Source organism: Colossoma macropomum, unplaced genomic scaffold (genome assembly GCF_904425465.1).
Source record: "Colossoma macropomum unplaced genomic scaffold, Colossoma_macropomum, whole genome shotgun sequence".
NCBI classification, from domain to species: domain Eukaryota; kingdom Metazoa; phylum Chordata; class Actinopteri; order Characiformes; family Serrasalmidae; genus Colossoma; species Colossoma macropomum.
In genome coordinates, this window is record NW_023494788.1 from 2,176,608 (window position 1) to 2,198,497 (window position 21,890).

At 43.1% G+C, this 21,890-nt stretch overlaps 1 protein-coding gene across 1 annotated transcript in view; it reads right to left on the bottom strand.

Annotated features, from left to right (window-relative positions):
- lrp5 (low density lipoprotein receptor-related protein 5) overlaps window positions 1-21,890 on the bottom strand; it is a 93,683-nt gene that overhangs the window by 28,464 nt on the left and 43,329 nt on the right. The window contains exons 7-8 of the mRNA XM_036568030.1: window positions 17,541-17,937; window positions 14,700-14,871 (exon numbers count right to left, since the gene is read on the bottom strand). Coding sequence (XP_036423923.1) covers window positions 14,700-14,871; window positions 17,541-17,937 — 569 coding nt within the window. The remainder of the gene's footprint in view (window positions 1-14,699; window positions 14,872-17,540; window positions 17,938-21,890) is intronic.

A 21,890-nucleotide genomic window follows, 5' to 3' on the forward strand; every position in this document is an offset into this window, starting at 1 on the left:
CACACACCCTCACACACACACACACACACACACACACACACACACACCCTCACACACACACACACACACACACACACACACACACACCCTCACACACACACTCACACACATCTGTTTCTCCTTTACTGTTCAGCTTCAGCTGGACCTGAGGACCACTAGGCTGTCTTAAAGCGATAGTTCACCTTTACCCAGTTCCCCCTTTACTCCAGTCAGCCCAGGCATGTTTTATGTTGTACTGGGAGGAGTTTCAGTTGTATTGGGTGGGGTTTCGGTCATACTGGGAGGGGTTTTGGTTGTACTGGGAGCAGCTTGGGTTGCACTGGGAGGGATTTCATTTGTACTGGGAGGGGTTTTGTTTGTACTGGGAGGGGTTTCAGTTGTACTGGGTGGGGTATGGGTTGTACTAGAAGGTGTTCAGGTTGTACTGGGAGGGATTTTGGTTGTACTGGGAGGAGTTTGGGATGTACAGGGAGGAGTTTCGGTTTTACTGTGATGGGTTTCAGTTGTGCCGGGAAGAGTTTCAGTTGTGCTGGGAGGGGTTTGGTTGTACTGGGAGGAGTTTCGGTTGCCCTTGGAGGAGTTTGGGATGTACAGGGAGGAGTTTCGGTTTTACTGTGATGGGTTTCGGTTGTACCGGGAGGAGTTTCAGTTGTAAGGGGCTTTGGTTGTACTGGGATGAGTTTCTGTTGGACTGGGATGAGTTTTTGGTTGCACAGAGAAGAGTTTTCTGTTGTACTGAGAGGAGTTTGGATGTACTGGGAGGAGTTTCGCTTGCACTGGGAGGGTTTGGTTGTTGAACGTATCTTGGAGAGACGGATGTGCTTAAGCTGCTATAACATGCGGCTCAAATGCGTCTCAGTCCACCTCCTGAAGTGGTTTGAGTGATCAGATCTGTATCTGTTTTAAATGTGTCTTGGCTGCATTTACACTTGCATTTCTATGTGATTTGGCCTCCAGATATAATCCTGATACTTAAGACGCACAAAGTGACCAGGTGTAAACGGGGTCTATAAACATGGACACATGGTGGTCACTTGTTGATACAAAAAGCAGTTACTCAAATAAGGGATTAAAAATCTGTATTATATGTATTAAAGACTGAAGGCATGTCTGTAAGCGCCGCCCTGAGAGAGACTCATTTATTCGTTTTTTTCGGTCAATTTTACGCCCCATTCAGCCAGATTTAAAAGCGAAGCGAGAAAAAAGACAATAAAAACTCCCTCCGTCTGATGGTCCCGCAGATCAGCAGGAGCCTCATCTCCAACACAAACGCAATTCAGCTTTTAAACGCGCAATTAGACACGCCGATCTGACCTGAACGCCAGGCGTGACTCCGCTTTCTCCTCCGCTTTCACTTCTCTCTCCATACAGAATCACGCCAGCAGAATACAGAGAGAACCGCACCGAGCAGAGAACCACAAAAAACAATAAAACACAACAAAACACACAAAACGAGAGAAAGAAAAGAGGGGGGAGAGAGTGAAGAGAGAGAGAGAGGTTGAGAGAGAGGTTGAGAGAGAGAGAGAGAGAGAGAGAGAGAGAGAGTACAAGGTAAAGAGAGAAGTAGAAAGAGGTATAGAGAGAGGGGGAGAGAGGAAAGAGAAAGAAGAGAGAGGCAGAGAGTGAGAGAGAGAGGAAAGAGAGGTAGAGAGAGGAGAGAGAACTAGAGAGAGGAGAGGGAGAGAGAAGTAGAGAGAGGAGAGAGAGAGAGGGGGAGAGAGAAGTAGAGAGAGGAAAGAGAGAGGAAAGAGAGAGAGAGATAGAGAGAGAGAGAGGTAGAGAGAGAGAGAAAGAGAGAGAGAGGTAGAGAGAGAGAGAGAGAGAGAGAGAGAGGCATAGAGAGAGAGAGAGAGAGAGAGAGAGAGAGAGAGAAGAGAGAGAGAGTAATAGAGTAAGTTAATCTCAGTCTGAGGTCATGGTGGAGGAATTCGTCTCTGAGCTGGTCTCTCTCCTGAGCTCTGACTTTCACAGCTGGTAAAAACACTCGTTTTCTTCACCTTTAACTGCGACGGCGTGTCAGTAACACTGCTCTACCTCTTAAAGGTGTGATCACACACACGTTCCCAGGTTCGGTTCTATTTTCGATATTGTCTGTATTAAAATGTTCTACAGAAGAGTTAAAATTAAAACTGGTGCTATACAGAACCATATACAGCACATTCTCCATCAATCTGAAGAACCATTTCAACATGCAAAGAACCATTTAAGCATGCAAAGGGTTCCTTGGGTGTTCATCGTTCTATAGGACCACTTTCTTATTAAAGAACCCTTCAAGATCCATCTTTTTTAAGAGTGTACATGAGCTGGGAAAGTTCTGTCTGTTAAACGCTCTCCTGGAAAGGCTCTACTGAGCTGCTGGCTTTATTAACAGATGGTTCTCGCTGATGTTCTACCTCAGAGCGCAGAGAGGCTCTACTGAGGCGCTGATTGAGCAACACCCCCAAACCCTGCGCTGTTCCTTTTGGCTGCGAAAGCGCAACAAAGCTCCTCTGACCGAGACGTCCTTCGTCAGGACGCACACAGGAGACGTGCTGAACCCCAAACATGTCTGCGTCCTGTTTACCCAGCCAGTAAATAAACGTGTGAGTAAATAAAATATCAACATCCTGTGGAGGCCTGCATGACAAATTCTCAGAGCGCAGCTCCACGGCGCGTTTATTTTAACAAAGAGCGTCTCGATTTACCCAGACCATCAAAAACCGAGCATAACTCGCACTATAACAACAACAACGAAAGCAAACCGGGCAGTAAAGTCAGGCAGGGAGCCAGAAATGATTTAAACAGTTTCATTATTTAATCTGAGCTCGGCTTTCCATATTAAACCAATGCAGGGGCGCGTTTACTTTCGCAAAAAAGTCTGTAGGGGAGGACACGGTTTACTCAGACTGTCAAAACATACATATTATTTGAGTCTGCATTGCTGCAATGAGAAAACAGCTCCAGCAGACCTGACAATAACACGACAAACACAACTCAGATTCACTTCTGAATCTGAGCTCAGTTTCATTTCCCACAACAGCTGCACGATTAATCGATAATCACGATAATCATTTTCTACTATTCAAACGGTAACGATATGATATCAGAACGACTAAAATGGTTAAATAATTTGTACTACAATTATAATTATAAAAATAACAATGCAATAGTAATACAACTTATTATTAACATTATTATTATAGCAATTTCATAAGCTCTTGAAAGAACAGGGGAACACAACCAATTTTCCAAAATTTCTGCATAGTTTGGAGGTTGAGATGTAAACAAAGTCATTCAGAGTGGTTTGATATGAAATGATTAATTTACAATATATTTATGCTGATAATGGAAAAATAGTGATAGATATCTGAAATAAGATTTCTTAATTATTTTAATTTGATTTATCCTTATTTTATCTTATTTATTAAGCTACTATATTGTTGTAATTTTAATGGTTGATGGATTTAATTTTTTATATTTACTGTGAATTTTTTTTTACATTTTTTACATTTCTTATGTTTTTTACTGCTTAACTTCTCAATCCCCGTTTTCTACATTGGCTCGGCTACACTGTAAATGAGGGTCTCCCTCAATGTACTCTGGGTTTAAATAAAGGTTGATTGATTCTTTAGGGACTACTTGGCCTCACAACAGCCTGCATGCATCCCTGCACCATGATCGGAGATCAAAAACCAAACATTTTATGCAAAAACTATCATAAAACAGTGTCTCAGTCTTCAGGCAGTGAATTCATAACCATTTCATGTAGGAACTTTCTGTGAGGGAGCTTTTAGAGGTGGACGTCTGGTTCCTATCACCACCACTGTGAACAGTTCTGACTCTAGTTTCTCTAGAACAGAGTGTTTCACACGAAACCGCTCTGAACCACTCTGATTACATCTTAACCACGTAAATCATGCAGGAATTTTGAACAATGGGTGGAATTCCCCTTAAATGCAGGGTACTGAAAGCGGCCCTTGGCGGGGCCGTTACTGCTTTCAGTCTGAAATGTGTTTTTGTTGAAGTTTTAAGATTTACGGACTACATTTGAACTTTTCCTTTAAGGGAGTCAGTAAATCGTGAGAGATGGTGCTGCTGCCGCTGCTCGTCTGCAGATGTTCTGTATTTTGAGACACTCTGCAGCTTCACCACAACAGCGCAGAGCGCCATGTTAATAACCACAAACAGAGCCAGAACAGGAGCAGAGCAGCCAGATGGGGACAGAGACGCATCCCACAGGAAATGAGGAGGATTGTGGTGGAGAGAGAGACACAGACACAGAGAGAGTGAGAGAGTGAGAGTTTCTGCAGGTCAGAGTAACTCAGAGGAACCTCCCTGTGCGTCAGGAGCGAAAAGGTGTCCGATTATACAAACAACGACACGTGTGACAGAGCAGGGCTGGACGATACCACGATACTTTATCATTATTGTGATACATTTCATCACGATACTTTTTTCTGAGTATAGATACACTCTTACATTTTTTTTTAAACATGAACACTCAGACTCAGAGAAACTTTCGCATGCTTAAATGGTTCTTTACAGCTTTGCTTTAATTATTTATCCTTCTGAACACTTTTTAAATTGATTTATTCATTTATTTTTATTCATTTATATCTGAATAATAATTCAATTTAACAATCATTTTACAGGTTTGGCAACATAGGTCTCATCCCGTCTTGCCAGATGTCAAAACATATTTGATTTGATTTTGATTTGAGAGAGAGAGAGAGAGAGAGAAAGAGAGAGAGAAGAGGGGAGTGAGTGAGAGAAAGAGAGAGAGAGAGAGAGAGAGAGAGAGAGAGAGAGAGAGAGAGAGAGAGAGAGAGATATTTGCGGTGAAGAGGTGGGGGGTGAGGAGGTGGGGGGGGGTGAGGAAGTGGGTAACTGCGTCCATCTGATTTTTTCTGACCTCTCTGTAACGGTCTGACTGTGTCCTGACAGAGTGGTGGTGGTGGTGGGGGGGGGGTATATGTGCCGCGGTGGCCGCTGGGGTGGAAAATATTATGAAAGTCAGGTGTTTTATTTTTTCTGCTCATAATTCAAGGCAAACCGTGTATCCTGAGAGTTTAGAACATCAAAGTTCAGATTTAACCGTGGAACAGCAGAGCAACAGCAACAGAACTGTTACCAGGCAATTAAGGGCGTTTTGGCTCAGATTACCACGGGACAGATCTGGCTCTGCAATAGAAAATAAATAAATAAATAAATAAATAAGTAAATAAATAAATACATAATCACAGAACCTGGCTTCTGAGTGAGTGTGCGGTTATGTAAGGAGGAATTTCTGCTGAGAAAACTAAATCAGACCTGTTCTCTGTTTCTCCTTTAGACACAGCGCAGATGAACTCCTCTACGCTCAGATCAACTTTCTCTCACTCTTTATCTGTTTGTCTTAAATCCAGTATTATATACAGCAAGAACACACACTGCAGTTTACCCAGATTCACTGGTTGTGGTTAAACTACTGGTGCCTTTGCAACCAAGTTGTGCTCGAGTTTTGGTAATTTGGAGCAAAATGTGTGGAAAAAAAACTAACTGGAAAAAGACAAGCTTAAAATCCTCCAACAGGAGAACGGCACAGCTAAAAATCCACCAATAGGAGAGCAACACAGCTAAAATCCACCAACAGGAGAACGACACAGCTAAAAATCCACCAACAGGAGAACGGCGCAGCTAAAAATCCTCCAATAAAGGAACGGCAAAGCTAAAAATCCTCCAATAGGAGAACTGCACAGCTAGAAATCCACCAATAGGAGAGCAACACAGCTAAAAATCCACCAACAGGAGAATGGCACAGCTAAAAATCCACCAATAGAAGAACGGCACAGCTAAAAATCCACCAATAGAAGAACGGCACAGCTAAAAATCCACCAATAGGGGAATGGCACAGCAAGAAATCCACCAATAGGAGAACGTCACAGCTAGAAATCCACCAACAGGAGAACGTCACAGCTAGAAATCCACCAATAGGAGAATATGACGCAGCTAAAAATCCACCAACAGGAGAACGGCACAGCTAAAAATCCACCAATAGAAGAACGGCACAGCTAAAAATCCACCAATAGGGGAATGGCATAGCAAGAAATCCACCAATAAGAGAACGGCACAGCTAAAATGCACCAATTGGAGAACGGCACAGCTAAAACTTCACGAACAGGAGAACATCACAGCTAGAAATTCTCCAATAGGAGAATGCTTTTCTCGCATCTCTGGCAGGAAACATTTCCTCAAAAGTAGAAGTTTCTTGTAAAACGTCTCTCAACATTCGACTTTTTATGAGGTTGAAGTCGCTTCTCATTCACCAGCTTCTTGTTCTAATTTTTCCATTCCACCTTAAATGGTGCCTGAGGTGCCACAGTGTAACTGCTGCACCATTTAAGGTGGAACGTAAAAATTTGAACGAGAAGCTGCAAATGAGAAGCAACTTCAGCCTTGAGACTTTTTAGTTTTTAGTGTTTGAGTTTCTCTGCAGATTAAACGTATCAGGAAAACAGCTGGAGTGATTATAAACACTAATAAGTCCATTCGTCTCCAAATTATCGATGTTCGTCTTAAATCTCTCTCTTTGCCGTTCCGTTAGCTACTAGCTAGGCGAGACTGTTTTCTGTGTTGCTATGGTGACCAGCAGTCTGCGCTCCAGGCTTCAGGGTTAAAGGGTGAATCAGCAGTTCTACATTAACTCCAGAGTTTAAGACCATTTATCGTTAAACTGTGTTGAACGATCAGCAGAGCTTTATTTTACTGTAAAGGAGGATTATTTTATTTTTAACCACTAATCTGATTCAGCTGTGGAGCCACAACAGGACAGTAAAAGAGCCGCATGTGGATCTGGAGCTGCATGCTGCTGACCCCTGGTGTTGAACGTTACAGAGCCGAGATCTTCAGCTGTGGACCTTAAACAGTTTCTACACTATTTTTGTTAATCACTGATAATTAGTTGAACTTTTGATGGAATTTACTGGCTTCCAGTTAATACAAAATCCAGGAACTGGAATCAGGACTGCAAGCTGAAGACTGTTTAGCTGTGCCGTTCTCCTATTGGTGAATTTCTAGCTGTGCTGTTCTACTATTGGTGGATTTTATCTGTGCCATTCTCCCATTGGTGGATTTCTAGCTGTGCCGTTCCCCTAGTGGTGGATTTTAGCTGTGATGTTGTCCTATTGGTGGATTTTTAGCTGTGCCGTTCCCCTATTGGTGGATTTTAGCTGTGCCGTTCTCCTATTGGAGGATTTTAAGCTGTGTCTTCTTCCAGTTTTCCACACATTTTGCTCCAAATTACCAAAACTCGAGCACAACTTGGTTGCAAAGGCACCAGTAGTTTAACCACAACCAGTGAATCTGGGTAAACTGCAGTGTGTGTTCTTGCTGTATATAATGCTGGATTTAAGACAAACAGATAAAGAGTGAGAGAAAGTTGATCTGAGCGTAGAGGAGTTCATCTTACAGAGAACTTCAGTGAAAACTAAACAACTCTCCAACTTTCTCCATAATCAGCATCATCGTCACTGCAGCCCAGCGCATTATAAACCTCCCCGCTGAACCGCTCAGTGTTCTCCTGACACGCAGGACCCCAGATTTGTGTTTGCTGTTGAGATTTTGGATGCGCCCCCCGCTCACTACTGTCACTCCTGGATCTTTGGATCTTTCCAGAAGACTAAATCAGTCTTCAAACAGCAGCTCAGCAGCTCCTGTCTGAACCTCTGTGGAGAGGCCGCTAACGCAGAAACAAAAGCGCCGTCATTAGCATGGCCAGTGTTTTAGAAAGGGCCCGTTGTTGGAGAAATCCTGCGCAAATCAGGTTTCACGCCTCGCGCCGGCCTGAAAGCGGAGCGGGACTGGAGCGGCGCTGCAGCGGGACGTCACAAAAAACATTATTGATCCCTTTCACACTCCCGCTACAGCCAGCATCCATCAGCGCACGGGCTGTCGGCCTTTCAGCCCCGAGCGTTTGATCCTCGGCAATGAACGCGACCTCGTTTCATCAGCGCTGGATTCACCGCAGACTAACGGCTCCATCGCGGGGTGTCCAGAGAACCTGCCCAAAAAACTACAGCCACACGGAGCGGCGTTAACCAGATCAAACACAGACACCTCCTCATTCACACACAGCAGGAAGCCAGAGTTATATGAACATGAAATTGTATGTAACACGGCAGCGCGTTCACATCTTTCAATTGAAATTTCACTCTTATGTGCAATTTTGGACTCAACATTAAATCAAATTCAGTTCTACAATTTTAATTTGACATTTTGTACACTAGATTCGACATCTAACGTACCTCTTTAACTTAGCATGTAATTAAAACTCTACGTCTCGAGGTGTTTATCTTTTAATCTGATCTGTCATTTTCTTATATGATTCTAAATTAATACTTATGATTTCTCGTATTACTGTTTAACTTTATCTCCTGTGCGTAAAGCACTTTGAGCTGCCACCGGCATGAAAAGTGATATATAAATAATATAACAATAATTATTATTATTATTATTATTACTGTTATTTCATTTACACAGAGATTTAAACGCTTGTAGCCCAGCACGCGCTACCCGAGGCTCGAGGAGGACTACTGGAGGCAGGGTTGAGGGTCGCAGCAGCCATTTTACTTTATTTTTCCACACAAAACAAACAAAAAACAACAAAACAAACCAAGGCTAAGCTCAAATTAGACTTTTCAGTCCTTTTCTTACTCAGATGAGCTTTTCGGCTGGTCAGTCCTCTCTTGTTGCTGCTGCTTGTCTCTCTCTCTCTGTTCCCTCTCCACTCTTTTTAAAAAGGCGCTCACGCTGCCAGCCAGACCAGCCTCACCTGGCTCTATTTAAAGGGCAGCACACCTGAGCGAAGAGGGAATGAGAGCTCGTTGCTCCGCAGCTCGTCCGCCTGGACCGAACGTGAGGCGGCATCCAGGAGGCGAGGCTCAGGATTCGCGTGCTGTCATCAGGGCCCGGGGGGACGGGCGCATGCCATAATGCTTTATAAGTTTATCCACAATAAAATTTCCAAAACGGCAGATTTATGCTTCATGTGATTAAACAATAATGGTGTTAAAACTAAAACTAAAATTGAATTTCCTTAAATGCATTTACACTCTCGAAATGCACTTGAATTTGCATTGTGAAGAAACATTAAGCTAAAAAGACAATAAATAAATGTAAAAAATAAAGAAAAACAGCGCCTCGCCTCTTCGCAATTACGTATCACTGTTGTCAGAACAAAACCTTGTATCTCCATTTTTGTCGTTTTTCAGTTTTTTACATAATCTAAAAATGCCTACTACTCTTTACATTGTGTGTAAATTTCATGATGAATGGACCAAAAGAAACAGCCCAAAATTACGTGGAAAAAAGTCTGGTTCCATTGACTTACATTAAAAGTGAAGTATGTTTTTTCCTTCTCCTGTAAAGTTACCATCGTGGAGATACGAGGTTTTGTTCCGACAGCAGTGATATTCTCACACGCTGTGCTTATTCTGTGGTGAAGTGCCTTAAAAAATGTATCCCATCCAATTGCATTCATTGTCATAGACTTCCCAACCTGTCAATCATCCCATCAGGGCGGGGCCAAGAGCACGCTCAGCGGCAAAGGCTTTATTTAATAGCGCAGCGGCTGAAGAGTTTAGTCTAACGCTCTTACAAAAGAAGGTTCTTCAAGGTTCGGTAATGAAAATGGTTCTATATAGAACTTTGCGTGATTAAAGGGTTCTTTGCATCATGAAATGGTTCTTCAGATTGATGGAGACGGTGTTGCAGATGGTTCTGTATATAACTTTTTTGAAAAGGGTTCTGTATAGCACCCAAAAAGGGTTCTGCTACCGTTACATGCTTGACATTGTCACAACAGAAGAGCGCTTTTGGGTGCTACACAGAACCCTTTTAAAAAAGGTTCTATATTGAATAATCTACAGCACTGTCTCCACCAATCTGAAGAACTCTTCAGTGATGCAAAGAACCCTTTAATCATGCAGAGTATTCAGGGTTCTATATAGAACCATTTTCTTTACTAAAGAACCCTTGAAGAACCATCATTTTTAAAAGTGTATGTAAGCAGATGAGGTGAAGCAGAGCAACATACCCACTTATGGTGTATCCACTATATCCACTTAGCATCTTTACAGGAAAAGCGTTTAATTTTATGTGGTGACGTTGGCTGTGAATTGCTAAGTTAATGGTGATGCTAATGACATTTAAAGGAGAACTCCACAGATTTTTCAAAATTTCTCTATAATTAGATGGTTAAGATGTAAACAGAGCGGTTCAGAGTGGTTTGGTGTGAAACGCTCTGTTCTAGAGAAACTTGTTCACAGTGGTGGTGATAGGAACCAGACGTCCACCTCTAAAAGCTCCCTCACAGAAAGTTCCTACATGAAATGGTTATGAATTCACTGCCTGAAGCTTTAACAGTGTTTACATTCTACAACTAAAACCAAAGTGAGGAAAACTCCGTTTTCCATGATATGAGCCCTTTAATGCCTAACGGGGCCCCACAGTGGGCGGCCCCCTGCTGGACGAGGCTGAAAAACACAGCTCCGGGCTGCTGTTTTTGAAGTTGGCCCTCACTACGCCCTCCGCACAGTGCATTATGGGAACCCAGAGGGCGCGCACATCACAACCCAGCGCTCCGAAAAGCTTTCTGTGAAAGCGCAATCTGCATAATTGTTCCACAAAGGGGCGCTTTTCCACGCCGCGCCGGACGGCACATCAGTCAAATGAGTTATCTTAAGCATCTCTGGACTGAAAGGGGACTGGAGAGGGGGGAAGGGGGTCTCTGCGGCAACTTCAGAGAGTTCTTTTCTGGGGGGGGGCAGGGGTCCGGGGGGTGGAGGTTGTGGGGGAGGTGGTCTGCTGAAAAGAAGCAAAAACACACTGAGGCAGGCAGAGGGGCATAAAAGAGCACAATCCGCACAGTGTTTAAGGAGAAAACCTCAGCGCTGCCGCCAATAACCCCACACTCCTTTCAGCCGAACGGGAGCGCAGATGAAAGAGCAGCGCTTTTGGCCTGGATTCAAAACGCAGAGCTTTTCAGCAGCACACGCTCCAGAACCACGCACGCTCCGGAGGAATTTCAGGTGGTTTAACCACAAACATGAACGTTCCAGATGAATCTGTGCGTTAGTCAACACACAGGCATGTGGGTTTGGAGCTAGAACTTAGAACAAAAAAGGAAAAAAACACAAAAATTCAACTTCACAGCAAAGCATATGATACGCTAGAGCAAACGGGTACAACAAACGTGCTGCAATTAGTGATGAAAGCTGCCTCGACAAACTTCAGTGGCTGAACTGAAGTGATTCAGAGTGGTTTGGTGTGAAATGGTTCAGATGTCTTTACAGTGGTGGTGATAGGAACCAGGGGTCGCCATGACTACAACACAAATATAGACATTTTATTTACTATCCAGAACCACCAGTGAACCTACACGAGTCTTCTGAGTTTATATGGAATGTTGATGATGGAAAATAGTGGAAAATCTGAAATAATAAGTTTTCTTTGGGGACTATTTTGCCTCACAGCGCCCTGCATGTATCCCTCCACCATGAATGGAGTTTAAGTTCTCAAAACTATCATAAAACAGTGTCTCAGTCATCAGGCAGTGAATTCATAACCATTTCATGTAGTAACTTTCTGTGAGGGAGCTTTTAGAGGTGGACGTCTGGTTCCTATCACCACCACTGTGAACAGTTCTGACTCCGTAAGTTTATCTAGAACGGAGCGTTTCACACCAAACCACAGTTTTGAAGGAAAATGCTAGAATTCTAATTTAAGGAGGGAAAAACTCAGAAACTAGACTTTAAACGTTCATTTTGTATTTATCAATGAAATTAAGTACCTCATTCATATGAAAACATCATTTTTGATTCTGTATGGTCACTTTACTCCTTTATGGATACTTTATTTTATTCTGTGCATATAAGCATGCACCGTTACAGTTTATTTATTTTGTACTTTGTATCTTATAGTCCATAAGTGTGTTCATACTTTTATAATTAATAGTTACTTATCATTCATGTCCATTCAGGCCATATATGGGAACTGAGCTGCAAAAATGTTTTGTCTTTGATTTCTGAGATTTCTGTGAGCCAATCAGAGCCTCATCTGAAACCACCAAGGAACAACGACAGAAACGTCATCAAAAAAACACAATTCAGCTCCACAATGAGGAGAAAGAAAAAAAATCTTTTCAGAAAGAGAGGCCTGAGAGAGAGAGAGAGAGAGAGAGAGAGAGAGAGAGAGAGAGAGAGAGAGAGAGAGAGGGGGAGAGAGGGAAAGAGCAACAGAGAGAGAGAGAGAGGGAGAGAGAGGGGGAGAGAGGGAAAGAGCAACAGAGAGAGAGAGAGGGAGAGAGAGTGAGAGAGAGCGAGAGAGGGAGAGAGAGATTCCTCTATTTATAAGCGTTCAGGCAGCACACGGCCACATTCCACAGGCCAGAAGGCACTTTTCACAGCTCCTCATTCAAGACTTTATGTTGTTTTCAACTCCCAAAAAAAGACCCCACCAGCCCCCATCACCCCCCACAACCCCCACAACCCCCACAACGCCCACCCCCACTGCAAATGGATAAAAAGACAGAGAGAAAAAAAGGTAAACAGTTACATGTCACTGTGACCCAGACAGGCCAGGACATCATCACCAGCTACTACAGGAGAAAAAGAGTGAGAGAGTGAGAAAGAAAGAAAGAAAGAAAGAAAGAAAGAAAGAAAGACAGAAAGAAAGAAAGAAAGAAAGAAAGAACAAACGAAAGAAAGAAAGAAAGAAAGAAAGAAAGAAAGAAAGAAAAACGAAAGAAAGAAAGAAAGAAAGAAAAAAGTAGAACAAAAGAAAGAAAGAACAAATGAAAGAAAGAACAAATGAAAGAAAGAAAGAAAGGAAGAAAGAATGAAATAACAAAAGAAAACAGAACAAAAGAACATTATTTTCCTCTTTGGTTCTTTAAGAAAGAACGAATGAAAGAAAGAACAAATGAAAGAATGAAAGAAAGAAAGAGAGAACAAATTAAAGAACGAAAGAAAGAAAGAATGAATGAAAGAACAAAAGAAAGGCCATAAAACAGTATGAGACGTCATTCTGCCCAGGACGGTTTTGCGCTTAAAGAAAAATAAAATCACAAAAATTAAACTGATCTGAAGCTGCACTGTGTAAGATTTGGGGTATTTGGAGACCCCTCTGGTGAAAATGTGTAATTACACTCTGCTAAAAAGAAGCAATGTGGAACATTTTGTAGCGTGGGCTGTGTTTTGGTCCTCTTCCCTGAGAGGATGAATCTGCTGACTGAAAGAGAACTCAAAGAGAACTCAGTCTAAACTTGGTGAAGGAGCGTCTCTGAGGATGTGAGTGAATTATCTACTACTGTCATCAAACCTTCATCAGTATGATGTTGATTCTGAGATCATTTGAGGCCGAAACATCGAGCCGGGCCTTCTTTTAGAGTCTGTGTGTGACGTTAATACGCAAAGACGTACGACGTGGTGTGAAAAACCCCCGCCTCTGACTTTTAAATGATTATTTCAGGCTTTAGAGGGCGAGAGAGAGAAACAGAAGAACGAAAAGGTTCTATATAAAAACGACACATTCTCCATCAATCTGAAGAACCACGCAAAGAACTATGTAACCATGCAAACAGCTCTTTAAGTGTTCGTGGTTCTATATACACTGCAAAAAATGGCATCCTGTCAAGTGAAATGATCTGAAATCTGGTCGATCTGTCTAATATTTCCCATTTTGAGATGGTTGTGCACTTATTATAAGATTATCTAGTTTATTTCTAATTTATTAAGTAAACATATCTCACTACACTGGCAGATAATTTGGCTGGTTTCAAGCACATTCTTAGCAACAAGCAAAATATCTGCCAATATAGTGAGATACTTTTCCTTAATAAAATGACTTAAAACAAGTAAAACATGTCTAGTAATAAGGTAAATAACCTTGAAGCTTACAACAATCTCAATAGGAGAAATATTAGATTTATTGACTATATTTAAAATAATTTTACTTGACAAGACACCATTTTTGCAGTGCAGAACCACAGTCTTTATTAAAGAACGCTTGTCCTTTTTATAAAGAGTGAATGATTTGAACATGATCAGTTTTTGCTGCCAGGGTCTCGTTACCATGGTAATTTAGATAACTAACACCGGGATCAGGGCCACACATGCACACCGCCATTCTAACGTGGCTCTGGACTGGAGTCTAACTGAGAGCGGCGCACTCAGAGGTGAAGAACCCAGCCTCAGCACACGCTCCAAAAACACGCTCTTCAAGGTCGGGCCTGGCCCGGCAGACGGAGCCGTGACCGACCGACCGAGGGAGTGCGTCTGCGCTGGTCCAGTCTGGGTGTTACATAAGCACACGGCTCAGACGGGGCAGACGGTCAAACAACGCAGGAACGTCCAGCTAAAACATTCTCCCACGGATGTGACTCACAGACTCACAGCACAGCAGAACCGGGCAATAGAACCATTTACAATTACACCACTGTGGACCTCAGCCCGGCGCTGAGCGGCACCTCCTACGTACCAAGTCGTCCAGCCTCAGATACACAAATTATCCCTCTGGGCTCTGAGGGCATTAAACTAAACCGCCCCCAGACTGACACTCGTCCACCTCCACGTTCTGATCTGAACGCAGTAGAACTCTGTGTTCTAGCAATGCCGAGTACCTCACCAACCGACAGAGAACAGAAACGATGAGCAACAGCTGAGTCTGAGTTTCTATTATCTTACCTCGATCTTGTCCGTTTTAGCGTCTCCCCAGTAGAGCTTTCCTGTAGCGTAATCCAGCGCTAATCCGTTGGGCCAGCCCAGAGACGAGTTCACCAGAACCATGCGGTCCGAACCGTCCAGGTTTGCGCGCTCGATCTTCGGCTTCTCCCCCCAGTCGGTCCAGTACATGTAGCTGCAGAACAAACATTAACGAGTTCATCAATACTGACGGCCTGCAGTCACAGTAGGGATGGGCGATATGGCAAAAATACATCACAATACTTCAGGACATTCTCACGATACACAACATGCGATATCACAATATTTCATTTTTCTGAGGTTTAACAAGTCGGAACAGACAATATAGAACCTGCAGTGCTAAATATAAAATACTATAATGAAATGGTGTTCTTTTAGCACTGGTGATATCCACAAAATGCCAAAACTTCTCTAAGTCAGGGTAGGACAACTTCCTTCTGATGAGGAACATCTGAAAAAACTAAAACTGCTCTGGGGGCCACACAGGAAGAGCTGGAGGGCCAGATATCTATCTTTTCTGCTAAGAAAACAGGTAGTTTTTCAAAACTTCTTCCCACATAGATACATCGTCACAAGGGGGGGTTTCCTAGCCTTTAAACATATCAATAATTAAAAAACACCAAAGTCAGAAATTTGTCACGAAAGTTTTTAAAAAAATCGAATAGTAAATTAGGATGTGCGATGATCTGCAAATTAGCTTTTCTAATGTGACTCACTCTGTCATTTGAAGAGGACCTATTATGCTCATTTTCAGTGTTCATAATTTTATTTTTGGTCAACTAATATAGATTTAGATGCTTCAATGGTCCAAAACACATTATTTTCCTCATACTGTTCATCTCTATTCACCCTCTGTCTGAAACGCCCTGCTAGAGCTCCTGTGTCTTTAAGCCCCGCCTTCCGACGAGCCCAGCATGCTCTGATTAGTCAGCTCGTCCACCCCTCCACGTTCCGCCCCTGTCCTGCAGTCTGCAGACAGACCCTTCTCTCCTGAGCAGCTGTAACTCCGCTGTGGCTGTTTCTCCAGCAGCATCGGTTCTGCTGTATCAGTTTGATCCAGAAAGTCTGGTCAGCGTCTTCTCCATACGCTACAGCACTGAACACACTCTTCCTCTTCCAGTAGCCTCTGGGTGCTGTGTGAGGGGGCCGAGCTCGCCGGTAGGCGGGCAGTAAGAACTGTGTTACAAGATGATGTCATCTTGTAACAAAGCAAAAGGACTGGAATTCCAACGAGGCATTTCAGGCAGCTGAGAAAAGTGGGTTCTGTGGAAGGAAGTTTCTCCCGCTGGAGGGAACACTGAGCTTTGGGACTTTGTAGAACGTTTACATCCACAAAAAGATACAACACACTAAAGGATAGAGGAGAACAAAATAGAGCATAATAGGTCCCCTTTAAGTATAAAGACTTGTCTGTACTATTAAACAAAAAGTCTGAACTCTACACGCCACCAGAGGGCGCTGTAAACCTTACATTTTGCTCAGAAATAAAATAAAAATCAAGACACAAACTCCTGGATTCACTACAGACATCAAATACAAACACTACAGTATCCGTCAAATATTCTTCAAACAATGCCATGAAAATCTGGACATCTAATTTGATGGAAATGCCCATGTCTGCTAATAAAGCATCTAATAGAAGCGTGCGCCATGCAGCCTGTCAAAAAAGCTGCGATGAAGCAGCGCATATGTAAATAGAGGTAAGACATGATTATGTGGTTTCTGACACGGTTTGACTCACTGTGATCTATAAACATGGACTAAAGTACATTAGCATAGCTAAACGCAGTAGCGGGCACCTTGAAGTCCATGTTTATAGATAACAGTGAGTCATATAATAAAAATAACATATTTAGGTCTATATATGATTTGTTTTCACAGCAGGTAAAAGTGGCCCAAATCCGTTCTTTTTCTTCATATGTGACAGATGTGTGTCTGTGTGTCAGTATGAACAGATAAACACAATGAATCTGACATTTTCAATTCCGATCTGAGACGCTGAGACGATACGTATCCGATCTGCAGCAATGTGACTCAGTCTGAACAGCCAGATCAGGATTCATGTGACTTTCATGTCAATCCAACTTGATATTCGTCATTATTTTGTGCTGCTGAGACTCAAACATTTAGGCTGATGTTTCTGTCCTCCGTGTTTGAAGAGGTTTCTAAAGAAATGTCCGAACGCGGCCGCAGGAGAACGAGGCTGCAGCGTCAAAGAACAGTTAAAAGTCTGAAAGCAAAGTTTAAAGAATCCGAGGACGCGAATCAAAGAAGTGACCAAGCCCTTTTTACGGCTCCAACTCATTCTGGGTGATGAGCCCAGCTGTCAGTCAGTGAAGCTTCATGATGGCTCCTGTGATGCTGGTGAAGATGGAGCTGATCCTCCGGGAGCGACTGGCGTTCGTTGGCGGTCGTGATTGTTTACCTCTGGATGAGCCGTGAAGCAGCGTGACGCTCTGATCTTTTGCTCATGTGGGTCAGTTTAGGAGCTGATCTGTTCAGACTGATGTCGCATACAGATCACATTTAAAAGATAATCTGAACAGACAAACAAAACAATCTGATTTTGTGAGAAAATCAGATTTGGGCCACTTTTACCTGCTGTGTGAACGAAGCCTTAGTGATACTAAATATCTCCACACACTTTGATGTGAGTGTGATGATGTACGAGGTGCTAATTGGTGGGTAGAAGCTTCTATTACCTGCTACATTAGCCTCGTAGCTGCAGTGCTAAAACTATGAGCATGATGTTTATTACTGATCGATCAAAATAAACGAAGGCCGTCAGTAAAGTGAGCTGGTGTTGTGTTTGTGATGACCCACCCGTGAATGGGGTCGAGCACTATGGCCCTGGGCTCGCTGAGCCGCTCCGATATGAGGATGCGTCTGAACGTGCCGTTGAGCCGCGTGACCTCGATGCGGTCGGTCCCGGTGTCGGTCCAGTACAGGTTTCGTGCCACCCAGTCCACGGCGATGCCGTCCGGGTGGTTTATCTCTGTGGTGATGAGCGTCTGGGCGTCGCTGCCATCCAGCCGAGCTCTCCGGATCGCCCTGACCTCGTCGTCCGTCCAGTAAACGAAACCCTCCACGGGGTCATAGTCGATCGCGATGGCGTGGCGGATGTCGCTGACCTGCAGGACGATGTCGGTGAAGTCCGGCAAGTCCAGAGAGATCCGCCGCAAGTCTGTCCGGCGTGCTAGAAGCAGCACCTGCTCCGCTCCTGGGAGGGAGAGAGAAAGTGTGAGAGAGAGAGAGAGAGAGAGAGAGAGAGAGAGAGAGAGAGAGAGAGAGAGAGAGAGCAGACAATAACAGTATGATTTAGGCTAAAATGGACATTCTGGAAGCAAAATAAAAACGAACTGGCCAGCTGAGATAATTGTAGGCCTATAACAAAAGCCACTGGACAATCTCCACAGCACAGTGTGCACAGGAAAGCAGCAGGGCTGGATTCAGAGAGTTTATTGGTTATTACAGTGCAGGTGATCTGAAATTCAGCTGTAGGAAACCACAAAACGTTATATTCTGTATTACTGTTGGTCTCTGGATTGTAATGTAGCTGCCTCGGCTGGACAATAAAGTTCTATCCTATTTCATACCATTCTATTCAATTCAATTCCAATCCATTCCACTTCATTCCATTCCATTCAATTACTCTTAATTCAATTTCACTCTATTGTTTTCTCTTCCTTTCCACTCTATTCCATTTGATCATATTCTATTCCATGCCATTCCGTTATAATCCATTCCATGCCGTCAATATACACTTCAGTTAATTCTATTCTATTTCTTGCAGTTACATCATATTCTATCCCATCTCATACTATTCCACTGTTTCATTCCATTCTATTCAATTCCATTCCACTTCATTCCATTCCATTACTTCTAATTCATTCTATTGTTTTTTTTGCATTCCACTTATTGATATTCCATACCATTTCTTTCAAGTAAATTTCATTCATTTCTTTTCCATTTTATTCCAGTCTATTCCATTTTTTCATTGTATCCCATTCTTGCAATTCCATTTCATCAGTCTTTCATATCACTCTATTTCATACCATCATATTCTGTCATTACAACCCATTCTATTTCATTTCATCCCAATCCATTTCTTGCCATTCTCCATCCCATTCCACTTAATTCCATTCCATTCCAGTCAATTAAATTCCACTCTTTTCTGTTACATTCTGTCCCATTCCATTTTAATCCATTTAACTCCATTACCTTCTATTCTATTCCACTCCTATCTTGTCTTTTTCCCCCCATTCCATTCAATATTCAAGATAAAAGACTAGTGGAGACGGTGCAGCCCTTGATTATTTTGGGAAGCAGAGCTGGAATTAAGTATTAATAACACATTCACTACTTTTCCGGTCCATAAACAGCGACCCACCACACCTATATCTTAGCGCCTGCTGTTCTCTGACACACCTGATTCAGCTCAAGCGAGTTATTTGACTGTGCTGTCGTGAGCTGGATCAGGTGTGTCAGAGCAGGTTCTTCAGAGCAGTTCTGAAGGTTCCAGCGCGAAAGCTGCAGGAGGCAGCGCTCCGCAGAGCCGCTCTGGGGGGAAGCAATTAGGCCGAGCGTTTCTGCCTTATTTAAAGAGCGTGTTCAGCCGAGCACTGCAGCCATCAGCTCCGACACCAATCAGAGGTGACGGAGGAGAAACAGCCGCTCCGCTCTTTCATTTGTCCACCGGGGCGCAGCGTTTGATTTTAATTTGTCCTTCACTCCGCGCCCCGCTTCTTCAAAGTGAGGCGCGCGTCTCGGGGAGGAAGGGAAAAAAAAAAAACACAACAAATGCCTTCAATTTAGCCACCCAAGCTAAACGAAAGAGAAAGCTGTGGACGTTTACTTATGCTAATCCCCCTCGCTCACCTCCCCCAACCTGCGCTCCTGCTAATCAACATCCACTACAATCAGAGGCTGCTTCCACATTCTGTTCAGATCCTAAACCTGCGCTTAAAGAGGCTCACTTAAAGGGAAAGTTTGACAAAAAAAAACAAATTTAACCAGTTTTTCCCCACTTTACCCCAAAACTGTCAATCAGCCAGACGTGTAGTGTCTGAAATGGGAAATCCACCGGTTTATCAAAATTTCCACATAATTTAAAAGTTAAGATGTTGGATTGATGTAATCTACCCAAGAAAAATCACATATATGCTGTTTAAATTTGTAGCATCCCCAACTTAAAGGGGAACTCCACTCGATTTCTAAAAATTTCAGCATAATTAAAAGGTGTTGATTTGATATCATCTTTCCCAAAAAAAATTACACATACGCTGTTTAAATTTGTACTTTTTATCAAAGTAAACGGGAACCCCACCCGATTTTTCAACATTTCTGCATAATTAATTGGCTAAGATATGAACAAAGTCATTTTATTTACAATCCAAAACCACCAGTGAACCTACACGTGTCTGAGTTTTATACGGAATGTTGACGATGGGAAAATAGTGGAAAATCTGAAATAATAATTTTTTTGGGGGGGTATTTTGCCTCACAGCACCCTGCATATTATGTATCTCTCCACCATGAATGGAGCGTAACAGCGAAATCTTCTCAAAACTATCGTAAAACAATGTGTCATCAGACTTTCTGTGAGGGAGCTTTTAGAGGTGGACGTCTGGTTCCTATCACCACCACTGTGAACAGTTCAGACTCGGTAAGTTTATCTAGAACGGAGCGTTTTCACACCAAACCGCCCTGTTTACATCTTAACCATCTAATTCTACCAGACATTCTGAAAAAGAGGTGGAATTCCCTCTTAAAACATGTACTGGACTCGCTGAGCCGCTCTGATAATTGTGGTATATGTAAGTTTTGGCCTAAATAACGCTTTAATTCCTGCGGGAGTGACCGTTTTCATCAGTGACGCACCGCTGACCGACGCTGCATCTCGGCCCACGCCGCTGAAACGAGCGTGTGAAGAATACGTCTCATTGTTTCCTGGCCTGGGAATACACCGCCTCAAATTTGGGAGAGTTATAAATTCAAGTCGTGAGGCCGTGCATCTCGGGAAGGGGCGAGCGAGGTGGTGAGACTTTTAAATAAAAGAATGGCTCGTCGTTAATGGGCCGGGTGCACAGAAACAATGCCTCACTCTGTTCTTCAGTGGCTGGGAAAGAAAAAAATACCGAGTCCTGGACCTTGATTTCAGGACGGCCCTTGATGTTTTTTTGGGTGGGGGGGTGCACCCCACTCCCTTCACCCCCAGCAGAGACGGACAAGAAAAAGAACAATAATTCATTTAGCATTCATGAGAAAAAAGACGCTGAAACACTAAAGAATCCTTGAAGCACTAGATGTTCTTTTTTTCTTCCTCGCTCTTTGACTGCCATCACATACAAATGCAGATGGTCCTGCAGCTCTGGAGGAGAAGAAAGAGCCTCAAAGTGGAAGAGTGAGAGAGTGAGAGAGAGAGAGGGAGAGAGAGAGAGACAGAGAGAGAGAGAGAGAGAGAGAGAGAGAGAGAGAGAGGCACGTAGGCCTCGGGGCAACTCAAACAAACAGGTTTCACTCAGAGAGGGGTCACGGCCACTAAACGTCCACTAAACACACAAACCCCGGCCGGCCCGGGTCAGAACCTGTCAGGCCCAGGACTGGTCAATAAACAGCTCAGTCTTCCCCGAAAAATCCTCCACCGTGGAAAGCTGGGAATGAAGCTAATGCTAATGCTTTTCAAACTCATTGTTGAGCCTGTCAGCATTTTCCTTGACTATGCTAACTCAGTTTGATGACACTAACGCTAGGCTAACCTTTTATGATGATGCTGACTCTTTCGTGAGGCTCTCCAGCTCAATTCATTATTTTAAATGGGGCCAACTCTAAACTAACCGTTTTCAAGAGGCCAACTCTAAGCTAATTTTTTTAAGGCTGACTCTACACTGTTTTTTTATGAAGCCAACTATGCTAACCGTTTTTTTTATGATGAGGCCATCTCTAAGCTAACTCTTATGATGCTCTCTCTGGGTCAATTCATTTTTTAAATGAGGGCAACTCCAGGCTCTCTCTTTTTTAAAGAGGCTAATTCTAGCCTCTAACATTTTAGAGGATAACTCTATGCTAACTGTTTTTTTTGACGAGGCTAACTGCATTGTAGTTCTAGCCTAACTCCATTTTTGACGAAATTAAGGCTAGGCTAACTATTTTGTGAATCTCTCAATGGGTCTT